The sequence below is a fragment of the Pinus tabuliformis genome, chromosome 8, assembly GCF_031772625.1.
Source record: "Pinus tabuliformis cultivar Carrire ecotype Pingquan chromosome 8, CPIR1, whole genome shotgun sequence".
In the NCBI taxonomy this organism is placed as follows: Eukaryota; Viridiplantae; Streptophyta; class Pinopsida; order Pinales; family Pinaceae; genus Pinus; species Pinus tabuliformis.
The window spans coordinates 769,147,854-769,170,201 of NC_142294.1; the positions used below are offsets into that span (position 1 = coordinate 769,147,854).

The window sequence follows — 22,348 nt, forward strand, 5'->3', positions numbered from 1 at the left end:
ATGCCCTAAACGTTGTCAAGAAAGCTCCTATATGCAGTCAATGTATGATCGAGAAGAGCCCAGATCTACTGATTTATAGGCTCTAACTCTGCAGTAGTTAGACTCCCATATGCTTCCCTAATTAGCTGACAAGTGTAGCCCTCATCCGCTGCCAATAAAGGTCTCCTATCCCTGAGTTTGTACGCTGTCTAGAGGAGGCCTTTCCTTAGCAAGTATGGTTCGAATTCACAGCTAGAAAGAGGCCTTAATATTGTAGTCAATAGAGAGAGTTAAAGGAAACTCTAAGCCTGCCAACGGAGCTCTAAATGCCAGCTTATATCAGTGTAGCAAACAACGTTGTAGCAAGATTATGTCTGGGCATGAATAAAGGGTTCATGAGATCTGTTGGAAGAATCTATTACTACAGTCAGCTGCTTTGCTAGGCTGCAAGCCATAGCAAGCAGCAAAGGCTGTTCCATGTTGATAGTGCAGCATGAAAGTGCAACATGGTGCAGCAGAGTGATGATGAAGTGCAACATGAATGGTACAGCATGAAAGTGTAGCATGAATGGTGCAGCATAGTGATGATGAAGTGCAACATGAATGGTGCAACATAGTGATGATGAAGTGCAACATGAATGGTGCAACATAGTGATGATGGATGCAGTATGATGAGTGCAACATAGTGTAATGAAGTGCAGCTTGAATGGTGCAGCATAGTGATGATGAAGTGCAACATGAATGGTGCAACATAGTGATGATGAAGTGCAGCATGATGGGTGTAGCACAATGATGATGAATGCAATATGATGAGTGCAACATAGTGTAATGAAGTGCAACACAGTGATGGGTACAACATGATGATGGAATCACCTGTGTTCAGATTTGCTACCTCATGTGTCATCTTCCTAGAGAAGATCTCTCCTCTTATTTTGACAAGTCAAAATGTTGACTTCTAATATATATGTACTATCTCTCTCTCTGCTGAAATATTGAAAAACATAAGAAGAATTGATCAAGCGTTTCCCCACATTGGGGTTTGTCCTTGGCTAGCGCCACATCTTGTGTCCTCTTGTCTTCTACGATTTATGTTTATGATCTTTCTGCATTTTACTATTATGCTAACTGTGATTGCTAATTTGGAATTGATATTGAGCTAATATGGAAAATTGAAGTAAATTTGCTCTCAGCATAAAACATACCTAAAATTAACAATGAGGGAGAAGCAGGAATGCGAAATAGTAGGAGAAGAGGAAAAATCCACAAACAAACCACATCATGATATACAAAAAACTATAAGTAATGGTTTTCGGGTGTACCTCTTTAGCTCTCTAAACATCTGTAGTAGTAGATGGTAGTGTTTGTTCTCTCCTTCAAACTGTCACAAATATGCCCTCATCAAAAATTGCCAATATGACCATGCTGTCCACTCGAAATTCAGTCACAGAAAGATGAATGCAACGAGAAATATAACTGGGGAAAATTGCTTTTGTTTTTTGATTGAGTTTGCCCTAAACTCTAAAATTCCTCTAGGTCCCATCTTCAAGAGAGAAAAAACAAAAACATAAAAGAAAATCTCAATTTTCCCTGCTCCCGTGGGAGCTTCTGAGCTAGAGTGAGCATGTGGGGAGTGATTTGGGAGGAGCCTAGGGAATGTGTTCCTTGGTCCATGAGTGTCCTAGGGAATGCCAGATCATCCCAGGGTGTGTCATGCTCTTAACAGTTTTTGGGAGTGAGTACTCTTCCAGGGTTGCTCCTTGGATTCTCCTACTTGGAGTATAGTTTCAGGTTGGAAGCATAGCCCATAGGAGGATGATTCCAGTAAATTGCAATTGGCCCATCTTCACTTTTGTGTGTTCTACTTGTGAAAAAGGCCAGCTGATGACAATTTTTGATGTAGTTTGGCCTTGAATACATTAGGTGAGAATTCAAGTACTGTCATGACACAAGGGCTAATAGTAGGTCTAATAGAAATTTAGAATAACAAAATATAGTTTTACAAGAGGAAAAATAGATTTAGCAATGACAACAGTAGAATTAGAAATAAACAATAATAATTTCAGCAATAGCAACAATTAACCAAGTAAAACAGATTTTGAAATTTTAATTAGCAATTAGTTCAACACTAGGAAAGCAACTAAATAATAGAGATCAGCATAGGATAATGTAGATTGATGAACATAAGTAAATATTTTTCGCTCTAACTGAAAGTCTGATATGATTATGAATTTATGATATTAATTGAGGCTTTTGTACCACTGTGATGAACCAACTCAGAATTTTGTTTTTTAACTGATATTTGAAACAAATTAACATTTAGAACTAGATTGAATGCAAGTCTGGAGCAGTCCAAAATTTAAAACAAGGCTTAATTGCAAAAAAATCTTTAGGAATTTTAACTCCCAAAAATACTAGCAAAAAGAGATGAACAATAGTAATCAACAACGAAATGATAACAATTTCAACCCAAACTGAACATGGACTTGAAGAATATGCATAAATCTTACTAAAACACATCAACAACACTTTATGTTCAGAAAAGAAAATACCCTAATGTAATATTATCATCAACAAAGCAGTTATTTTTGAAATTTTTATCATATGGAAGCGATGTAGTAGGGGAAGTGGGTGGTGTTTTGAAATGGAAAAACTGTTAAGATAGAGTTTCAAAACAAGGAAATAAAGAAATGACCTTTGTAATCTGTGACAAGATATTGTCACACTCATTATATGGAATTGGATACACGTAGAGAAGATGTGACAATCTATGGAGAAAAATGGACACTCACAACTATTATATAGGATTGGAATTGAAAAACAACATGAACTCTTAACTTGTAGCGTATCAATAAAATAAAAATGGACACTCACAACTAATAAATATGGTTGGAATTTAAAAACAACACTTGAATTGGAGCGTGTTCTTCCACCCACGAAAGTTCTGACTTATGTAACAAATTGGCTGCAATAGTGAAGAACCTTAGCACTTGATTAATGACATAGGAAACCTCGAAGACAAAGAAAACATAATTTTGATGGGAGAATTTAATGGGCATATGAAAAATCTATAGATTGCCAATTACAACATAGAAAGCTAACACCCATTTTGTCTAGTAGAGGACGAGATCCTGTGTAAAGGAATTCAATTAATTTAGATAGGAAAATTACGCTTGGGGAAGGAAATTTTGTACCTGTGCAATGCACACAAATTGATTACATACAACAGAACAACCCACTGGAGGGATTCAGGAGAGACCGCATCGTAAGGTGCACGCCCAGTGGGCGAAGCGTAGAGTATGCTATTTTTCTGACCAACCACATAGAGTAGCTCCGCTTCTCAATCTGTAATTGTCACAAAGAAATGACTTTGGATCATGAGCCTATATTTGTCAAACTCAAATGGAAAAGAGCTATTTCGAACGGCAGATAATAAAGCAGTAGATTGACATCACAGAGAGCATTCGAAATAAATAAATCGAATGAAGAAATATTTTAAAAACAGATAGAGAGAATCACCTTGCAATTGGGATTTATTAGAGCAGGAATGAACACCAATGAAAGAAGTGAGTAGCTGATAAAAACTATCTGATGTAGTCTTACGGATTGCAAACCCAAAAGTATGCAAAAGAAAATTGAGTGATGAGCCTTGTCCTTCCGATTAAAAGGAGGAAATAGTGACCCAGGGAATTACAAAACAGAATATTTTAAAAACAGATAGAGAGAATCACCTTGCAATTGGGATTTATTAGAGCAGGAATGAACACCAATGAAAGAAGTGAGTAGCTGATAAAAACTATCTGATGTAGTCTTACGGATTGCAAACCCAAAAGTATGCAAAAGAAAATTGAGTGATGAGCCTTGTCCTTCCGATTAAAAGGAGGAAATAGTGACCCAGGGAATTACAAAACAGAATATTTTAAAAACAGATAGAGAGAATCACCTTGCAATTGGGATTTATTAGAGCAGGAATGAACACCAATGAAAGATGTGAGTAGCTGATAAAAACTATCTGATGTAGTCTTACGGATTGCAAACCCAAAAGTATGCAAAAGAAAATTGAGTGATGAGCCTTGTCCTTCCGATTAAAAGGAGGAAATAGTGACCCAGGGAATTACAAAACTACAACAGCTAGCCTAATCTTTGCCAAAGTAATCGAGGGCATCATGGAGGGACAATCATTGACTTGCCGGAGGGAGCAGAGAAAAGAGCCAAGGGATGAGCAGGATTCGGACCAAATCACACTACCGTTGACCATGGCCTTAGTTCAATGCACATGATAAAGCAGACATGGCATACCATGGAAAATAGATTGTGGTTATGTTTTTTGAACTTCATAAAAGCCTTTGACATAGTTTTTTGCGAAAATCTTGTGGAAATGGGGTTTTGCATGAGTGGAGAGTAGCAGTACGTAAGCTGTATGAACAAGTAATTGCCAAATTTCAGAACTCAAGAAGAATTATCAGAATTTTAGCGGTGATGTAGGAATGAAATAGGGTTGCTTCATCTCTCCCAAATTGTTTGGTCTGTATAGGTAAATTAGAAGATTGCATCAATGAGAAACGAGAGGAGTAAATATAGGTGGCATTATAATAAAATTCGTACTGTACATGGATGATGTCGTTCTAACGAGGACGCTATATAATTTGTACGAGCATCTTACTGGGACTTGAATTTTTTTGCACGGAAGTAGGTATGGAAGTCTGCATAGCCAAGATAGAGCCGGTGCTATTTCCACTAAAATAGATGCCGAATCAGCTGAAAAAATGAACCTCTGAAAATCGCCTAGAATTACAGACACCTGAGCTTGGAGTTGAGTGAATACTAAGTTGCAAAGCATGCACAAGCAGCTACCAGGTGGATGAAAGGTAACCCACCTACTTCAAATCAGATACAGGAGAACATGGATTTTGGCATTTTGGGATTGATCGACTCAATTGTTCAGTCATAGCAATTGTGCTATTGTATGGATGTGAGATATGTGGGGGCCAGGCATATAAAAAACAAATGGATTCAAATACATATCAAAGAGTGCAAAATGCAAGAAAAAAGCCTTGTTTGAATAAAGTCAACCACTTTTTATGAAATTATTCGAGTGAACATAGGGTTATTTTCGGTAGAATTGGAGGCAAAGATTGACAAACATGGATACTGAAACTACCCGTAGCAAAATCAATACCCGTAGCAAAATCAATAGAGGTATTGAAGAGAATATAAACAGGGGAACCACAGTGTGGAAGTTGTTTGGAAAGTTAGAATATGGTAGAAGAGAACTGTTTGCTGGATAGAATAGAGTTGAAAATTTACCTACAAGTTCGTCACGTAATGAAAAAAATAAAAATAAAATAATAATAACACACAACACAGACAACTTCGATTTGGAAAGTGAAATCAAAATATAGGAATATTTTGAAATAAACATTTCATAAAAATAACAAATATAAGCCCAATTATGGACAAGTTCATATAAATCAGTGAGACAAGAAGATGGAAGGAACCAAAGGAGATATTGGAAATGTAAAACAGGTTAAGGGTTTAGGGAAAAAGAAACATATAACTATATCAAAACTTCAACTCCGAAAGTGAAATAAAAGTACAAGAATATTTCGAAATAAACATTATATAGAAAGAAACAAATATAAGTCCAGTTATGGACAAGTTCATACAAAGTTTAAACCAGTGAGATAATAAGATGGAAGGAACCAAAAGAGATATTGGAAATGTAGAACAGGTTAAGGGTTCAGGAAAAAGAACATATAACTATATTAAAAAAGAGTAGATATTAAAAATACCAGTTAGGATTTAATAACTTGGGATTCATTTGAAGAGGATGACAAAAGTAGCAGCAAAAATGATATACCTCAAGGATAATTTGTTGAAAGTTAGCCTAAGTGAAATGAAATGAGTAGAGCAACTGATGTTGGACATTGGATAAACCAACACTCTTCGTGCGTTTTGTGACATGGACTAACCGCTTCTTTTGGATCTTTATCTCCAGTGCTGTGATTGTTGACTAATACCTACGGGTTTTGGTCTAATGGCAATCGTGATTCCCAGCAAGTGATATCAAAGTGTAGGTCACGGGTTCAATACACACCCAGCTCATGTTGGGGGGGAGATTGTTGGACATTGGATAAACCAACATTTCCTGTGTGTTTCATGACATGGACTAACTGCCTCTCGTGGATCCTTATCTCTTGCGGGCTTTGGTCTAACGACAATCGTGATTGCCAACAATTGAAACCACATATGAGGTTTTATCTCTCTTCGCCTTATCTTTGTTTTTCATTCTATTTTTATTATTATTACTTTTATGTGGGAATTCTAGAATAATATGTAATTTATTTGTGGCATGGACCAATTGTACTCATGGTTGTCTGACAAAATTCAACTCTATTCTATTTCCTACTTCCTTTCCCCAAATTTGTATCCATGATGGTGATTCTCCTTGCCAATGGCATATATTAGGAAAATTATCCTAGAAGCTTACTTTTAAATCGGTTCAAGATCCAATTCCATTGGGTGTCTCAAGAGTCAATACACATCAATGCCAACACGATTAACCAAATATCTATGATCTGACCTACCTGAATGATCGTTAACTGTTGGACAAGTCATTTTGGCAGTTATGTTTGCACCATAATAAGAGCCATTTCCTTTTGCTCACTCACCACTTTTACGTTTTTGAACGCCATATATTTCCTTCAACAAACCTTTGCATGAGTTCCAACGTAAGAGCAGAAATATAAGCAAAATGAATATTAAGTCTCTCTACCATTTAGAAGAAATGTTCCTCTAATCTTCCCTTTGCACCCGATCAACTCCAAGGAGACAGTCTAGTGTGTCCGTCTTAATAATATATGGATAAGGAGCAAGGGAACATCCTTGTTTGATAGATCTTTGGAATAGAATCGCCTTTGATTATAGGCCAGTAACATAGATTATGGTAGAGGCAGTTGGGAAAAAATTGTCCAAATCTCAAATAAAAACCCCAAGTCCCGGCTAAGAGAGCATATCAAGGATGAGTTCCAGCCAAACCTATTATCAGGCTTTACGAAAGTTAATCTTCAAGAAGAGTTCCTCTTGACTCGTTTCCTTTGCCCATTCAAGGCTTTCCCAGGTTTTATTGTTTAGGATGGTTTTATTAAAATCTGTTTGTTCGTGTCTCCAAGCAAGTCCTAGCTGAGGAAAAAATTGGATAGATTTAGAGCATATATACGCACACATGTATCTACTGTCCTGTCCTTGATTGGCCTCCTTGTATTTGTTCCAGGGGCTCTGATAGCTTGACAGTCTAAATTATCAGGTTATGTTTTTACTATGATGATTGCTGAACAGTTGTCCCAGTCTATTAACTGAATCTCTCTTCGCTCCAACTGAGGTTTTATATTTACTAGTGTTGATGAAGAGATGAGATAATTGGCTACACTGTTTGCCTTGCTGTTAAAGTATGTCATGCAGGTCAGTGAGAAGCAGAGTTTGTATCTGTTCTACCTGTGGTTATCATATTAGGTTGAGTACTCTCTGCTTATTGTGGTTATTCTGCTAGTTGCTTTTTATCTCTCATGGCAAATGATATGTCATAGTGATTAGCTACTCTATTTACATAACGTTACTTGAATAACTTGTAAATGGATGTGAATTCAAGTTGTATTGTGGTTTTCTTAAACCCATAATTCTAACATTCAACTGTTTTACACTGAATCCACCTCTGTAAGCTTCCTTTTAGAAGCCATCAATGTCTGTGAGCTACAATGCCCTTACCTTGGTTGCGAAACATTGAAAATTGTACGTATCAGTGGTTTGAACCCAAAGTCAATGAAAACATATTGGGAAAAACTTAAGTTGAATATTGTTCAACAGATAAGTCCATAGGATGAACTTGGATTCTTTAAAACGAGCTAAGGAAATATCCGAGTGTATTTAAAAGGCCAGAAAGCAGTTCCAAAACGCGTAACTGAATTCTTTGAAGCAACTCTCAAATCTAGCAAGTGGTTCCATATCGTAAACGAGGCTCGTGTAAATTAAAGGCTGACATCGCTACAAAGGAATCTCTGCTGGTTAGTGGTTCTTTGCATACTTCAGATATTACTTCTGAAATTTCTCCTAACTGAATACTAGCAATCAAAGTAAAACGCTTTTCATTCTCTGATACTATTTCTATTTTATGCTTTTTAAATTCCCCAAACACTGAATGTTTCTGGATTTCTTAAAATTGGTAAACATGTTTGATTTGTCGCTGAAAGGGTTATTATCCGTTTGGGCGGTTTCTTGATATTTTCAACTGTCCTTTTGCTTAGTGGTATTGTTTCAGCTCCCATTCAGTGTATGGATGCTTGTAATTGGTTCGAGCTTCAAATGTTTTCATTTATTTCCTTACTGTTCTGGGATGGCCAAGAATGTGTTTGAGCAGAACTGTCTCAATATTTCTGCATGGGAATGGGTGGGAAGGAATAACTTGATACTAGCTAGATTGAATGGATAGATGGAGGTGAGAAACCTTTGGATAAGCTGGTTTCTCCGGACACTGAACCAAAAAAAAGTTCGTAATAATAATGGTGTGTGGTCTTGTTAATTCCATTCAGCAACTCCCTCCCCTCCTAACAATGGTCTCCTCGCCAAGAAAGAACTGGCTGGTTGGGTACAACAGAACAAATGATTCAACGGGGTTCACAACACACTACACTGGTTCCAATCTCAAACTATAGAAAATAGTTGAATGCAAGAGATTCCAACTAGTGGAATGACCGTGCACCGTTTGTATGCCAGTAGAGCCACCTCTTCGTCTGGGTACACCTTCCTGTATTATGGTCTATCGTCCTTTTTCTGCTTGCTTATGGATATGAATACCAGTCCATCCAATCTGAGGATGTTAGTTCATTCCGTCTTTAAAATATATTAATATAATATAGTGTATCTTCAAGCGTTTCGCATTTCAAGTGTATCTTCAAGCGTTTTGCATTCGAGCATTTTAAGCGTTTTTGTTAAATTTCTATGAAACTCCGTAACTACTTAGATGATGCAGAATAACTGAAAACTGAAATCTAGTTTACTTTCACTAAGATACAGAGTTTCTTAACAATTCGTAAGTTGAGGAATAAAAACACTTAGATAAAAATACATGCACAAATTGACACACTTGTTTTCTCAGGAAACCCAACAGGGAAAATCTGCTTCCTCGATGTGGTATTTTATTGATTTTCCTTAATCACTTGGATCTATTACAAAACAATCTGTCTCTTTGAGAAAGCATTCTGCTTCTCTCACAAATCTCAGCTGATATAATTGATCTTGGCTGGCCTTGATCTTGGCCGCATGCAATTGTTCCTCTGCTGCCTCCTTGATTTGCTCGGCAAACCTTGCTCTCTTCTCCTTGATCTTTGCACACTAGAAGCCTCCTAAATCCTTGCGCACAAGGTCCCTATTTCCTAGTGCACATGAGGTGCCTAAATCCTAGTGCAAATCTGCCCCTATTTCCTTGCGCAAAATTGGCTCCTATCTGGTAGCACAATTCCTCCTATTCTCTTGCGCACTTGTGACTTCTTACTCCTTAGGACACAAGCTTTGCGCACAATATCCTACATACCTGCACATTTGTGATCTCCTATTCCTTTGGACACAAGCTCTTTGTGCTTTCTACAATCAAAGATGATCTCACAAACCTTGTCAACAAAACTTATGAATTCCTTGTGCCTTCATCCTCCTCTTTATTGGCCCAATTCCAACATGCAAGGAGGCTTAGTTGAATTTTAGAACTCAAGTTTTGATTGACGAGTTAACTGAGAGTAACTCTCTTTCTCTCTCCAATCAATCCTGGTGTTCTTAACTCCTCTTTCCAATCAATTGGAGACTAACTCGCTCTTCCTTCAATCAAGACTGAAGACTAACTCGCTCTAACTGAACTTGTAACTGCCACATCATTCTGTAGTCAAACTGATGAAGACTCCTCTTTAACCGAAGTTCCAACTCTGCACATGCTAACTTGATGATTATTCCAGTAAACTGGAAATAACTCATCCTAACTGAAATCTAACTCATGAGCTTGCACTCATACTGGGAGAAGGACAATTTGAGGTCTTCACTGGCCAAGGCACAAGCTAGAAGACCTTGCTTGCTACATGTTCAACAGTTTTGCTTTCAAGCATTTCAAGTGTATCTTCAAGTGTTTTGCATTTCATAATTTAAAATTCTGGATTTTCTCCTTCTCCTTCCCTTACAACCAGTGCTTTATTAAATTCTATTATTGATATTCTTTAGATTTATTGAGAGTTTAATAACAAAGCTTTTTAAGTATTGGTATTTCTTCACCTTGTTGGTTCATCCTTTGTCTCAAACATTCTTCAAGTGCTAAACTGGGTGATGCTAGAAATGGAGTTTGAATCTGATTGCCTTGTTTTGCTCTCAAGTATTGGGATTTCTTCACCTTGTTGGTTCATCCTTTGTCTGAAACATTCTTCAAGTGCCAAACTGGGTGATGCTAGAAATGGAGTTTGAATCTGATTGCCTTGTTTTGCTCTCAAGCGACTCTGAAATCATCTTCGCTTTCCAAACATTCCTTAGTCTGGCGAAACTTGCTTCATCTGAAATTTATTCTTTGTAGGCTCATGTTGTTGTTGACTTTATTGACATTGTCAAGGTTCTGTTGGGATACTAGTTATAGTTTGTGAAACACTTTTCTGTATGCCAAACTTCAACCTCCCTCTGGGCCTCTAAAGGTAAGCATGTCAAATATTACCATCAGGAGCTCCTCTTCATACAATGTTTTTTTGCAATCTTTGTGCGCCAATATACATTTCCCTCTTTGAAATGGCCGTCATTGCCTGGAAATGACGTTGCCTGAGGATAGAAGGCCAGCCCTCGGTTGACTCTCTTTTTTAAGTGCACTCATGTTAAATGTATCCTATCTCTTTTCAATTGTACTCATGTTAGATGTCCATTATTTATTAGGAAACCTTTTCTGTGGTGCCTATAAGTTAGTATTTATTTGAAGGTTTGTTCACTTGAAAGGTTGCATGGATGCAAAACATTCAGCAATATGAAAATAACTATGACGCTTTATATGTAGCTTTTTGATTATTGGAACTTGTGAATGATCGACCTTCTTTCTGACGACAATTTACTCTTTGATCATATGTATTGACCAAGCAAATTTTTTTGAGATTAAGAGTCTAGCTTTAGGCACAAGGGCCGATAAATGATTGGATTGTTTTTTTCTGGAAATTTTTAGTACATGGAGAACCAGACATTCATGAAAGGCAGCGATGCGGAGAGGAATCAGAGTATTAAAGTAGCGTCATGTATTTTCCAAAAGCAAAAGCACTTGGCTCGAGGGAGACTCCTGTGGGCCAAAATGGACCCGTCTCCGTGGTGGCCTGTACAAGTTAGTTTTAACTTCTTTAGGCAGTTTCTATGGGATATCCTTTTATGAATAGCGTTTAAGTTGTAGCTTGCAGGTGATATAGTTCTTTTGCCCATTGTTTCACAGCGTTAAGGTTGTTTTCTTCATGCGAAAGATATAATTTTATTTTCAATGATGCTTTATAGATTGTGGACGAGAGAACTATAAGCCGAAACTGCATTTTTAACGACCGAATTAAGGGTGGAGTCCTAGCTCGCTTTTATGGGAGCTGCATTTAGTTCGTATTCTTGTCCCTTGTTTCAGAAAGGATATTTAACAAACTTATCACTATTGTTCTTGATTTTAGTTTTTCCAATATTAAGGCAGTGTCGTGATCACCACAGCTTTTGATTAAAAATTGCCGTTCATTTGTTGCTGCAGTGCTTGGGTAGATCCGTTTGCGGAACCTGAGGAAGTAAGTATCATCTTATGTCAAGCGAAGTCTGTTGATTGCTCTGCTTCAAAAGTAAATTGCTTTTTCTTTTCAAATAGATTAATGTAGAGGTATCAGACAGTGTTTCTTTAATTGAAACATTAGTTCTCATTCCTGATAACCTTCTTTACACTATTATGCAGAGTTTTAAGGGTTCCAATCGTCGTGCTTTTGAGAAGGCCTTGGAAGAGGAGGTGCTCTGTTTTTTTTTAAAACTTAATACGTGTGTTCACAGTTATGATCTCTTTTAGGAATGCTTAAGCGCCTGTTTGCAGCTTCAGAATTGATGAGCATTATTATTATCCTTGTTTAATCTCTAGGATTTGGCAGTTATTTCAAAATGCTAGAGTTTTAGGGGTTTTCAGGTAGGCTAATTTAGAAGAAGTTTAAACTCCCTGTGATTGTAAATTATAATTTTGTAATGTGTTTTCAGATGCTGCTTCGGAGTAAGATTATGCAATCTTCCGTGGAGCCAAATGGAAAACCTAATCAAGAAAAACCTAATCCAGAAAATTCATCTCAACACAATAAGCCTGTTGGTGGTTAGCTCATTTTTTCTTTTTCAAGATTTTTTTTCCATGCTGGAGCTTTTGTCTTTCCTGATTTTTATTTTTATGTTTGTCTCAAAGTCCGTTTGGAGTATGGCATATCGAGGGTGAGCCTTCACTCCTGTAGACAGTGAACATTTATTTAAGGAAGGCATTTTCTAGAGGTAGTAAAGCATTGCGTTATCTCATGCACTAGGTGTTTCTTTTTGGTCCATTTTTATTTTTTTCAAATCAATTAAAAGAAGTCAATCTCAGAGGTGAATTACTCACCCACTTGTAAGATTGAGAAACATATATTTCATTTTTTTAAGCAGGACATTCCCTATTGCTAGCAAATCATTTTCTTAGATCCTACTCGTTTATCAAATTGCAACTAACGGTCAAGTCTGCGTCATACAATTGATTGCATTGCAAAACAAATTGTTGGAGTGCTGTCATGTTCGTAAGTTGTTTCCCTTCCATTTAAAAATGAACTCAAGGCAGGCATTACTTCGCCAAGTTCTTGCAAGAGATTAGAATTTTATAAAGCAACATATGATATGCATGATAATATAGTTGTTCATAACGTGTTTTTATCGAGTGATTTTTTTTGAGTGAAAGCTATGATTGTTTTAGAGGTTGTATAGTGGTATAATGACACAAGTTTCTCACAAAAATGCTTTAATTTGTTCTCTAACAAGAATTCCCTACAAAATTCAATCCTTAAATTTACGCACAAGTCTAGGACCTGGGATAAAGACGGAAGTGTACATATCAAAATAATTCTAAAAAATGTTGTCATATCCCATTGTAAATTGTACCCTATAGTCCAAGTGCAAGTGTTACAAGCTTCACTTTTTGGACTTTTTTTTCATAAAAGAGTAGGTTCCTAGACAATAATTTTTTTTTAGTTAAAATAGGGTTATAGTTTATGAACAAATTTAGTGAGATCAAGCTTGTTGATAATAAGCAAACCTTGGCATAGGTAGTTAATTTTGGTTTGAAGTTGGTATTTGATTCGTAATGGAGCGCTCTTATATGAAAGTTGACATTAGTACAACTATCCTAGGGCTTATAGATTGATTGACATCTAGGAATTGATTTAACACAGTTTACTTGGTATTGTGGTAATTGCCCTGTCACCATCCATGATGTTTTCTAACATATTTGTATGTCGGTAGTGCATAAAGATCTTTCAAAGCCTTGTTAGTAGAAGACATTTTCATAAGTCAAGAACACAATGAAGATTTTTTTCATCACTCTTGATTGATGTTATCCACCTCTTCTCAGTGGAATGTCTTTTTGCTACCTTGTAGAAGCCTTTTAGCAAGGTTGAGAACCTCAAATCAAGATAAGATAGTATTATTAATGTTCACAAGTGTCCAAAAAAAGGGTAATGAGATTAGAAATACAACTAGTTACAAACATAATGTGGGAGTGTGAAGGATACTTTTCAAAGATAAAAGATAAAGATGAGATAAATTGAAAATGAAGAAAAGAGAGTAAGAAGGGCCCAGGGGTGACCTTATTGTTGAAATGAGGATGCACTCATGTATGACCATGGCTGACCTAAATTTGTTAGTCTATTAGTGTGTTTCTAGGGTTTGGATTAAATTTGAACTAGTCAATATAATTACATTATATACCTAGGTGGTTAAGAACACTCGAATGATCATGTGGGCCTTTATTTGTCTTGGGGAGGGCACCCTAGCTCTTGAAAGTTATATAAATAGATTCCCAAAAGTCATTTGTATGTCTTTTTATTATACAAGTGATTCATTCTTTTACACATGAGCACCATATCAAGTGCATGTTTTGTTTTTGGGTTACATTTTCTTTTGTCCAACATACTTATGGGTATGCTTTGGGGTGCACTTCTTCGGGTTTTATAATGTTGCCACCATAGTGTTATTTTTTTTTCTCCTTGCTTATTTTATGAATTAGGGTTTGTATGCTAGTTCCATCCAATCCCTTCACTCTTATATTATGAATCTCAACATAATATAAGAGCAAGCATGAACCTCCTTCACTCATTTCCCTACCGGTTAGGGTATTTTCCTTCTTTGTTTGTGTTGGTGATTAGTTATTGCAATGGAAGATTGATTAACCTAGAGGAGTCTTTGAGATGTTTTCTATGGTGATTTTCTTGATTTGAGAAAGGCATTTTGTCTAAGGTAGTTTGATCTTATTTTGTGCTTTCTTTGGAGACCTTTTGCATAGGGTTGGAGGGCTCAACTTGAGGGCTTATCAATTGATTTATTTGTCATTTTACAAAAGTTGATTTAAGGCTTTTGGTTGGTAGCATCATTGTTGTCTTAGATTGAGGAATAAGGGTTTTAGGTTTTTTGTAGTTGATCTAAAGTTATTGGCGTAATGCCTTCCTTTTAGCTTATTCCTAGGGATAAACCCTCCTTCATGGACAATGCATCTTTTCTATGGGATTCGAGGTTGTTATTAGAGTTTAAAACCCTAATAAATCCAATGCTCTTTCTTCCTATTCTTTGTAGTTGGTAGCATTTTGCATATTTCTTAGAAGATGTTGGTCTCTTTCTTTCACTTGAGTCTATAAAGGTGAATTTTGGAAGACTTTATGAAGTCCTTGCTGCCTCCACAAGTGGGTGACTCCATAAGAGATTTTTTCTCCTAGATTTGTTTTCACTTGACAACCAACAACCCTTAACAAAGACCAATATAATCGATATACTGTGCCATTTGATTGTCGCTCCTTGGGCGAGTCATATGTCCCCTTGACAATTTTTCGAGAGCACATGTTTGAAGGTGGGAAATCCAGTCCTAAAGGTATTTTTTTCATTGTGCAATTAGGTGCTTATGCTTGTTTTTCATTTGACACTTTGGGCATGGATTAGTGGGTGACTTGGAAGATAGAAGAGTTTGGGTTGTAGTCTTGTTCCCTCAACTTAAATGGGGGTTAATCCTCAATCCTACTCTTGTGGGATCTCCCCTATTGGCCTATGGCTTTAGGAAGGGCACTACTTGGGAAACCTCGATTTTGGTAGCGCAGTCCTGTTTTCTCATTTCACATTTTTCACTCCCCTCCGCACATTATGAGCTCTATTTCATCATTTTCCCTCTTTGGGTCCACATCACCACTAGGTCCACAAGGCTCTAGTACACCACCTCCCCTTGTACACATGTATGGGTCGGGTCTGGAATTGTTGCCGCAGAGGTTGATGTAGCTAAAAGAAAGTTAAAAGCATAACATGGCCACAAGCATGAAACAAAACAAAATAATATTATAAAATGCAAAAGATGGCTGAGACATTATAATTAGCACGTGGGCAAAAGCCAAACATGAGCTCTACCCCTTTCCATTATGGCCATCACCCTGGTTCATAGGGCCCCATGAGTGCCCCCACATCATCAAGGTACCCATGAACGTCCCAACTCTTGGTGGGCGATCAACTACCCCACCTTAAGGGGGTAATAATTGTTTATATCATACACAACATGCTCTCATCTCTTGGAGCCTCGAGCAGTAAAACATAGAAGGGTGGAAAAACAAAAGCTGAGTAACTCATGTATCCACAATGGCTCCCTCGTACATCCATACACCCAAATATGTAGACATCCCTCATCATTACCATCCTTGAACCCATGGCATTTGGATTTGAGACCCTTGTGCCCCTTTCCATTTCATCATTATTCACATGGACCCTATCAATTGAAGCATGTACCTTGGACCTGTCTTTCCCCTTAGGGGCTAGGAGCACCTAATAGGGTTGTTTATTAGCCACTCCTACTTAGGGAGGTAACACTATTACATGCTTAAAGCCCCAAAACTAGAAGGGAAGCCCATTATGAAGTCTCTTTTGTGCCCTTGATTAACAAGCTCGGTTCACTTAGATGCACTAATGAATTATTGTACTTGATCGTGAGGAAGTGCATTGGAACTTATATGCTGTTGGTAGGTGGTTTTATCATGAGTTGGGCAATTTAATTGGGGCCCAAACCCACCAAAGGAGCATGTTGACACTTGTAGGGGATGTGTTGATAGACATGAGACTCCGTCATGTGTTAGAGCATCACTTCACACTGTGGCTACACTCAACACCTTCAACAGTTTGTTCATTGCCCCACATTATTCGCGAGATGATGCTCTTGGACTAGCATGCCTTTGCTGGCTTAGCATGATCGTTGGAGTTGATCCAAGGCCTAGAGGAGGTTTGTTTCACCTTAGAGACTTGGGAGAGTAAAAACCATCATCAAAGCCCTTATTTGGAGTAATCTATAGGCTTTTATTTTTCATCAGGAGACCTATGAGACCAACATTTATGCCCCAGACCCACTATGGAGCACCACATCATGAATTGCATGGAAAATTAGGGGCCATCCTCTAATTCATATTTATTGGAGCCGTCTCTTTATCACAACACTTAAAGGAATGAATGTGGCCCTTTAACGACCTTACATTATCATGATGTCACCAACTCAACTTTGTATATGGATGGTTAATCCATTACTTGTGATCAATGTTTTAAGACTCCGACTCTGACTTCGACTTGGTCGAGGGTTGACTCCGACTCCGTATCGACTTGGTCGGCTCGATTTCAATGACTAGGTCGTTGTAAAAATTACATTAAATATTTTTTCATTTATAAAAAAAACATAATTTTAGAAATTTTCATTCATGTTTCCAAACACACAATATTAGAATATAGATAGAAGACAACATATGATCAAAGTAGGCTCATGAATATATCCATTATATGAAAATGGCACCCAGTGCATTTTCCAATACATACATGATGATGATATATAGATCAAAACAAAAACACATAACCAGGGAGGCTAGAAATGGCCTCTACAACAAAAGTAAATTGTGACCAGTACTACTGCTACTGCTAGAGGAGCCAAGATCATTTGGATCAACCTCTGGATTAGAGTCAGACAGGGGGGCCCATGGCTCCTCCTCATCATCATCTCCAACTGCAACTGTAGAAGTGGTAGCACTAGTAGGCTGTGCAGCAATTGCAAGTAGAGATAGACGAGATATGCGCTTCTGTTGTCGTTGAGTAGAGGAAGCGCCTGCAACTGGAGGACTTGTTGGCTTTGAGGCTGAGGCTGGTACAAGTGGATCAGGATCTGCATTCAATTGAACATTATGTTCGAGTGATGCTATTGTCTGTAAATCATAATCAATATACTCATCGGAATGAAACTCTGCTGGATGACTCTCCACTACCCAATCTGATGTTGGATCAATGTCTTCCAACACAATGGGATTTGAATTAGGTCTTTTGTTCAACAATTGGTTGTGTCTGAGCAGGATGTTGTATTGGACATAAACTAGATCATTTAACCGTTTTTAATCCAAACGATTTCTCTTCTTCGTGTGAATCCTCTCAAAGACAAACCAATTGCGCTCACACTTAGTAGCACTGCAAGTTTGACTCAAAATACTAATTGCAAACTTTTGCAATTCAGGACAATGGCTACCAAAAGCCTCCCACCATTGTGCTGCAAAAAACATAGGAGCGTAATGAGTTAGCTCAACAAAATTACAAATTATATCCAACTTTCAAATTATAAACAATTTAACAAAATAAGTATTAAGAATTTGAAATTGAAATTTTTGTTTACTTGGCTCATCTGCTTCCCTTGCAATCTTTGCTAGGTTCTTCCCAAAGGTACCTGAGGCATTGCTGAAGGTTATGGCATGTCGGTGTATCTCCAGTTGATCACACTCCAATGGGATCATGCGTTCAATGCGGTCAATCAATCCATCTCTAACCGCCCCCTTCAAAGCTCCTGCTGCCTTAGCTTTATAATGATATCATGGGTTCAAAAAATACCCAGTTACATGTATAGGGCGATGGAGTTGATTGTTCCATCTTTCATCAATGATTGCCCAAATGAGCCCATACTTAGCCACTTTATCTTGGTACACCCTCTTTATTTGATCCTTTGTTTGATCCATAGCCTCATAAATGAAGCCTATAGCCAATCTTTCCCCATCCACCAACCACAACACCTTAACCAGTGGCTTAGCAAGCTTCACAATCTCTGTTGCCTTTCTCCAAAATATTTCTTCATTTAACTTTCTTTTTCAATTCTTTGCATTCTTGTTTGTGAGACCACTGGCTTTGATTCCATTCTTCACTCGAAAATATCTTTTGCAAGTTTCTATGTTGTGAAAGCATAGATTGCAATGTCAAAAAATGAGTAGCAAATCTAGTGATGGCAGGCCTAATAATATCCCTGCCCCTTGTGTGTTTCCTCATTAGGCTCAAAATCCATGAATGATTGTAGATAAATTTTGTTATGCTTTTGGCATGATCTACAATGTTTTTGACCTAATCTAATTTGCCAATATCCTCAAGCATAAGGTCTATTCAGTGTGCATCACATGGGGTCCAAAAGATGGTTTTGTGTTTTTCCTCTAACAGTTTACCAGCAAGAACATAGTTAGAGGCATTATCTGTGATGACTTGAAAACGTTAGCCACCCCCACCTCCTCAACAACCTTATCCAATAGCTGAAACAATTGTCCATCTTTCACCTTATCAGATGCATGAATTGATTTTAGAAGCATGGTTCCCTGTGGGCAGAAGATAAGAAAGTTTATGATGGTACGGTTTTTTTGATCAGTCCATCCATCTGACATGATGGTACATCCTGTTCTCGCCCATGAGTTTTTGAAATCTTTCAAATACTCATTAATGGAGGCAATTTCCATTTGCAAACTATACCCCCTTATCTCATGCATAGTAGGGCCTTTGAAGCCTTTTCCAGTAGCATGTATGGCATCAAACATAGGTTCATAATATGGTGAACGAGAAGCATTGAAGGGGATATCAACATCATACCACCATCTACATATGTAATCACAAGTAGTCTCCCTCAATTCTTTCTTCCAATGGTCATCTAAAGTGGGCTGCAAAGTTCTACTAGCTTGAGGACCATGTGCATTTGATGGAGAGGAGGGTGTGACAGTGAAATAACTTTTGATATTCATATCACCTTTATTTTTCATTTTACCCTTACCCTTTTCTTGAATAGACTCCAAAGAGGGAGGAACATATCAGAAGGGGTTGGATGCATCAATTCAAGGGATAGAGGAAGAATCCTCAAAATAAAAAATGGGGGTTGGTAGCCATCATTTTTTGTATATTCCTCTTCCTCCCAATTTCAGCCTCTAACTCTTTTTGCCAAGCCTTTTCTTCTTGAAACTTCTCAAAGTTGGCTAACAATTCCTTCTTAATCTCCCCAATTTCATCTGATTCACATGGAGTAATTTGGCCTCTAATCCCCGCCAAGTGTTGTTTCAATCTATTAATGCCCCCAAGACCTTCCTTAATTTTTCTATGGCAAAATTTGCAATGCATTTGACTATCAACCATTTCAACATATGCCCAAGCAGCGTCTCTCCCTCTAGGTGTGCCATTTTTTGACTTTAAAATGAAAGAAAAAATCTGAAAATGAAAACAAAAAAATAGCATTGCTTCAATGTTCATTTCTTTCACAAAAACACTCTTTTCAATTTCCAGATTTGCACATAAAAGTTAATAAGCAAAAACAGATTTTTACAAGTGAAAAAAATACCTCTAGGCACAAACTGCCTCCTCAAGGTTGCTCCAACAAACCAACTCCTCAATGCTGCTCCAAATGGCTGCCCAAGAAGCTCCTCACTCCTACTACAATGCTTGCCCAAGACTCCTCACTGTTGCTCCAAAAATAAACTCCACAACTCTTCACAAACTCTCACTCAAATACTCACTCAAATGTAATGAGATGGTTGTGAGGAAATGAGAGGGGTTGTGTGGGTTTTATAGGGTTTAGGAGAGGGGAATGGACCCCAAATAAACTATAGGCAAATTACAAACCTGTTTGGGGTCCCCAAAAAGCAAAAAAAAAAAAAAAATCATTGTTTATGAGTTTTCGAGCCGCTATCATCCAACTCGCCCGAGCTGACCGAGTTGTTAGACAACTCTGCTGGCTCGATAATAACCCGACCAACCGAACCGATTCATTTGCCAAGTCGACCCGGTGAGGCCTTGACTCAGACCAACACGACCAAGTCAGTTCCGAGTTGACTGAATCTTAAAACATTGCTTGTGATAGCTACTTGGTCAACTTGTGACCAAGGCCTTATTTTTCCACGTTATTGTAATGTTAGGGGCTTTAGGATAAAAATTCGACTTCTAAGGTGTCATATAATTAAAACTTGATCTCATTGTGAGAGAGCATCATAATCACTTTGATTTTTCTCTTGTAAAGAAGTTCACACTTTTCTCATGGTTCACTATTGGAGACTCTTTGATGCATTTTGATATTTGGAGCTAAAAGTTTCGATCTTCTTTGGAGCTACTTCATGGTTTGTCATTGGATTATATCATATTGTCATCTTGTAAGTGCTTCTTGTTGAATAATTTTCTTGGAATAATTTTTAATGTACGAAATTGTTGCTGAATATCATTGTTGAAAGCTATTGTTTAGCAATTGCATACATTATTCATTGCATGAAAAATGATGAATGTTCCTAGTGGATGAGATTTTGTCTTTCTTCCATGAAACTCCAAAAATATTGAGTAGGTAAATGTTAAAGGTTGGTTGCTAGGGCATCAATCTTTAACCTCCTTGAGGACGTTTTTGGCCAATTTTAAATCATCTTAGACCCCATAGCCCAATGGACTAGGCATTGGTTTAGAAAGTTTGGTGATCAAATCCTCTTTTTCTCCATCTTTTCTCTTTCTCAAATTTTTGGCCCCCTTTTCCTAGGATGACTAGCTAGGGTATCAAGAGAAATATTCTGGAGGGAGAATTTGGGATTCTGTTTGGATATAACTCTTCCTTAGTGTTTTATCTTGATCATCTCAAATTTTGGTGGAGTTCTCACAATGATCCATCCATAAATTCTTGTGCTCTAGGTGTTCCTTAGAAGGGAAACTTGGCTTGTATTTCCTCGAATATGTGGTTTTCTTTCTGGTTGGATATAACTCTTCCTTAGTGTTTTATCTTGATCATCTCAAATTTTGGTGGAGTTCTCACAATGATACATCCATAAATTCTCGTGCTCTAGGTGTTCCTTAGAAGGGAAACTTGGCTTGTATTTCCTCGAATATGTGGTTTTCTTGAGGGTTGGATACACATTTTATTTGGTGGAATAAACCATAAGAGACCCCTTTTCCTCCCTTGTCATGACCTAGTGAATACCTTGGAGGCATTACTTCCCATGATTATTCATAAAACCCTAGGTTTAGCGCAAGTCTTTCCTAGGTCTCTCAAAAGGAGCAAAGAGCCATTTGAAAGTGTCGAGTCATCACATAGAGCTTCTTTGAGAGGTCTAATCTCATATTCTAGAGTCTTGATCTTAGGCACACATATTCTCATTGCAAATCTCAAGCCCTAAGTCTTGATCTCCTCCTAGGTCTTTCTTAGAGAGCCTTTAACTTTCTTGAAGCATTGAACCACTATTGTGTCTCTCCTTGAATGGGCTTAGTGGAATCACTTCACACCTAAATCATTGATCTATCCATCCTAATTGATGCCCTTCTACTAGGACTCCTCCCATTGGTGAAAGTCCGTAAAGAGTAGGGGACCTTGATTGAGGTGACAGTGGGTCATTGTCCCATTGTTGTCACCTAGCCTAGTAGTTGTCCCTTAGGTTTCTCTTGCTTAGGGCCTTACTAGATTGTGTGGTAATAGGAAGCATACTCCTCCCCCATGGCATCCCTCCGAAGTTGTTGGCTTGTTCCCTCCTCATCACTGGTAGGCTAAGAATCAATGATGTCACTCACGAGAGCCATGTAACTAAGAAACTCTCTCGATGGTTTTCATTCGTGAAGGTTCTCTTAGGATTCTTTCCATGCTCCTTAACATCTCTTAGTGTTTGATCTAGCTATCTCGTCCTCCTCTTGACAAAATTGAAAGGAGCCTCCAACTCCTCATGGTTTGAAGAGCGAGTCTTTGTTGATGGTGGCGCTGGTCTCTACTCAATCTTTGGAGCCTCTCGCTCTTTATCCTCTGCCACTGCTTGAAATCGTTCATGAGATT

At 37.8% G+C, this 22,348-nt stretch overlaps 1 protein-coding gene across 18 annotated transcripts in view; it reads left to right on the forward strand.

Annotated features, from left to right (window-relative positions):
- Positions 1-22,348, forward strand: part of LOC149237850 (uncharacterized) — a 50,517-nt gene that overhangs the window by 15,687 nt on the left and 12,482 nt on the right. For 12 of the 18 annotated variants that reach the window (XM_089372839.1, XM_089372832.1, XM_089372828.1 and 9 more), the window contains exons 3-7: positions 11,204-11,356; positions 11,521-11,612; positions 11,756-11,789; positions 11,951-12,001; positions 12,241-12,349. In XM_089372839.1, coding sequence (XP_089228965.1) covers positions 11,207-11,356; positions 11,521-11,612; positions 11,756-11,789; positions 11,951-12,001; positions 12,241-12,349 — 436 coding nt within the window. In that variant the 5' untranslated portion in view covers positions 11,204-11,206. Of the gene's footprint in view, positions 1-6,775; positions 7,489-7,535; positions 8,037-11,203; positions 11,357-11,520; positions 11,613-11,755; positions 11,790-11,950; positions 12,002-12,240; positions 12,350-22,348 lie in introns of those variants that run through there. The other 6 variants (XM_089372842.1, XM_089372827.1, XM_089372826.1 and 3 more) reach the window with 6 other exon arrangements.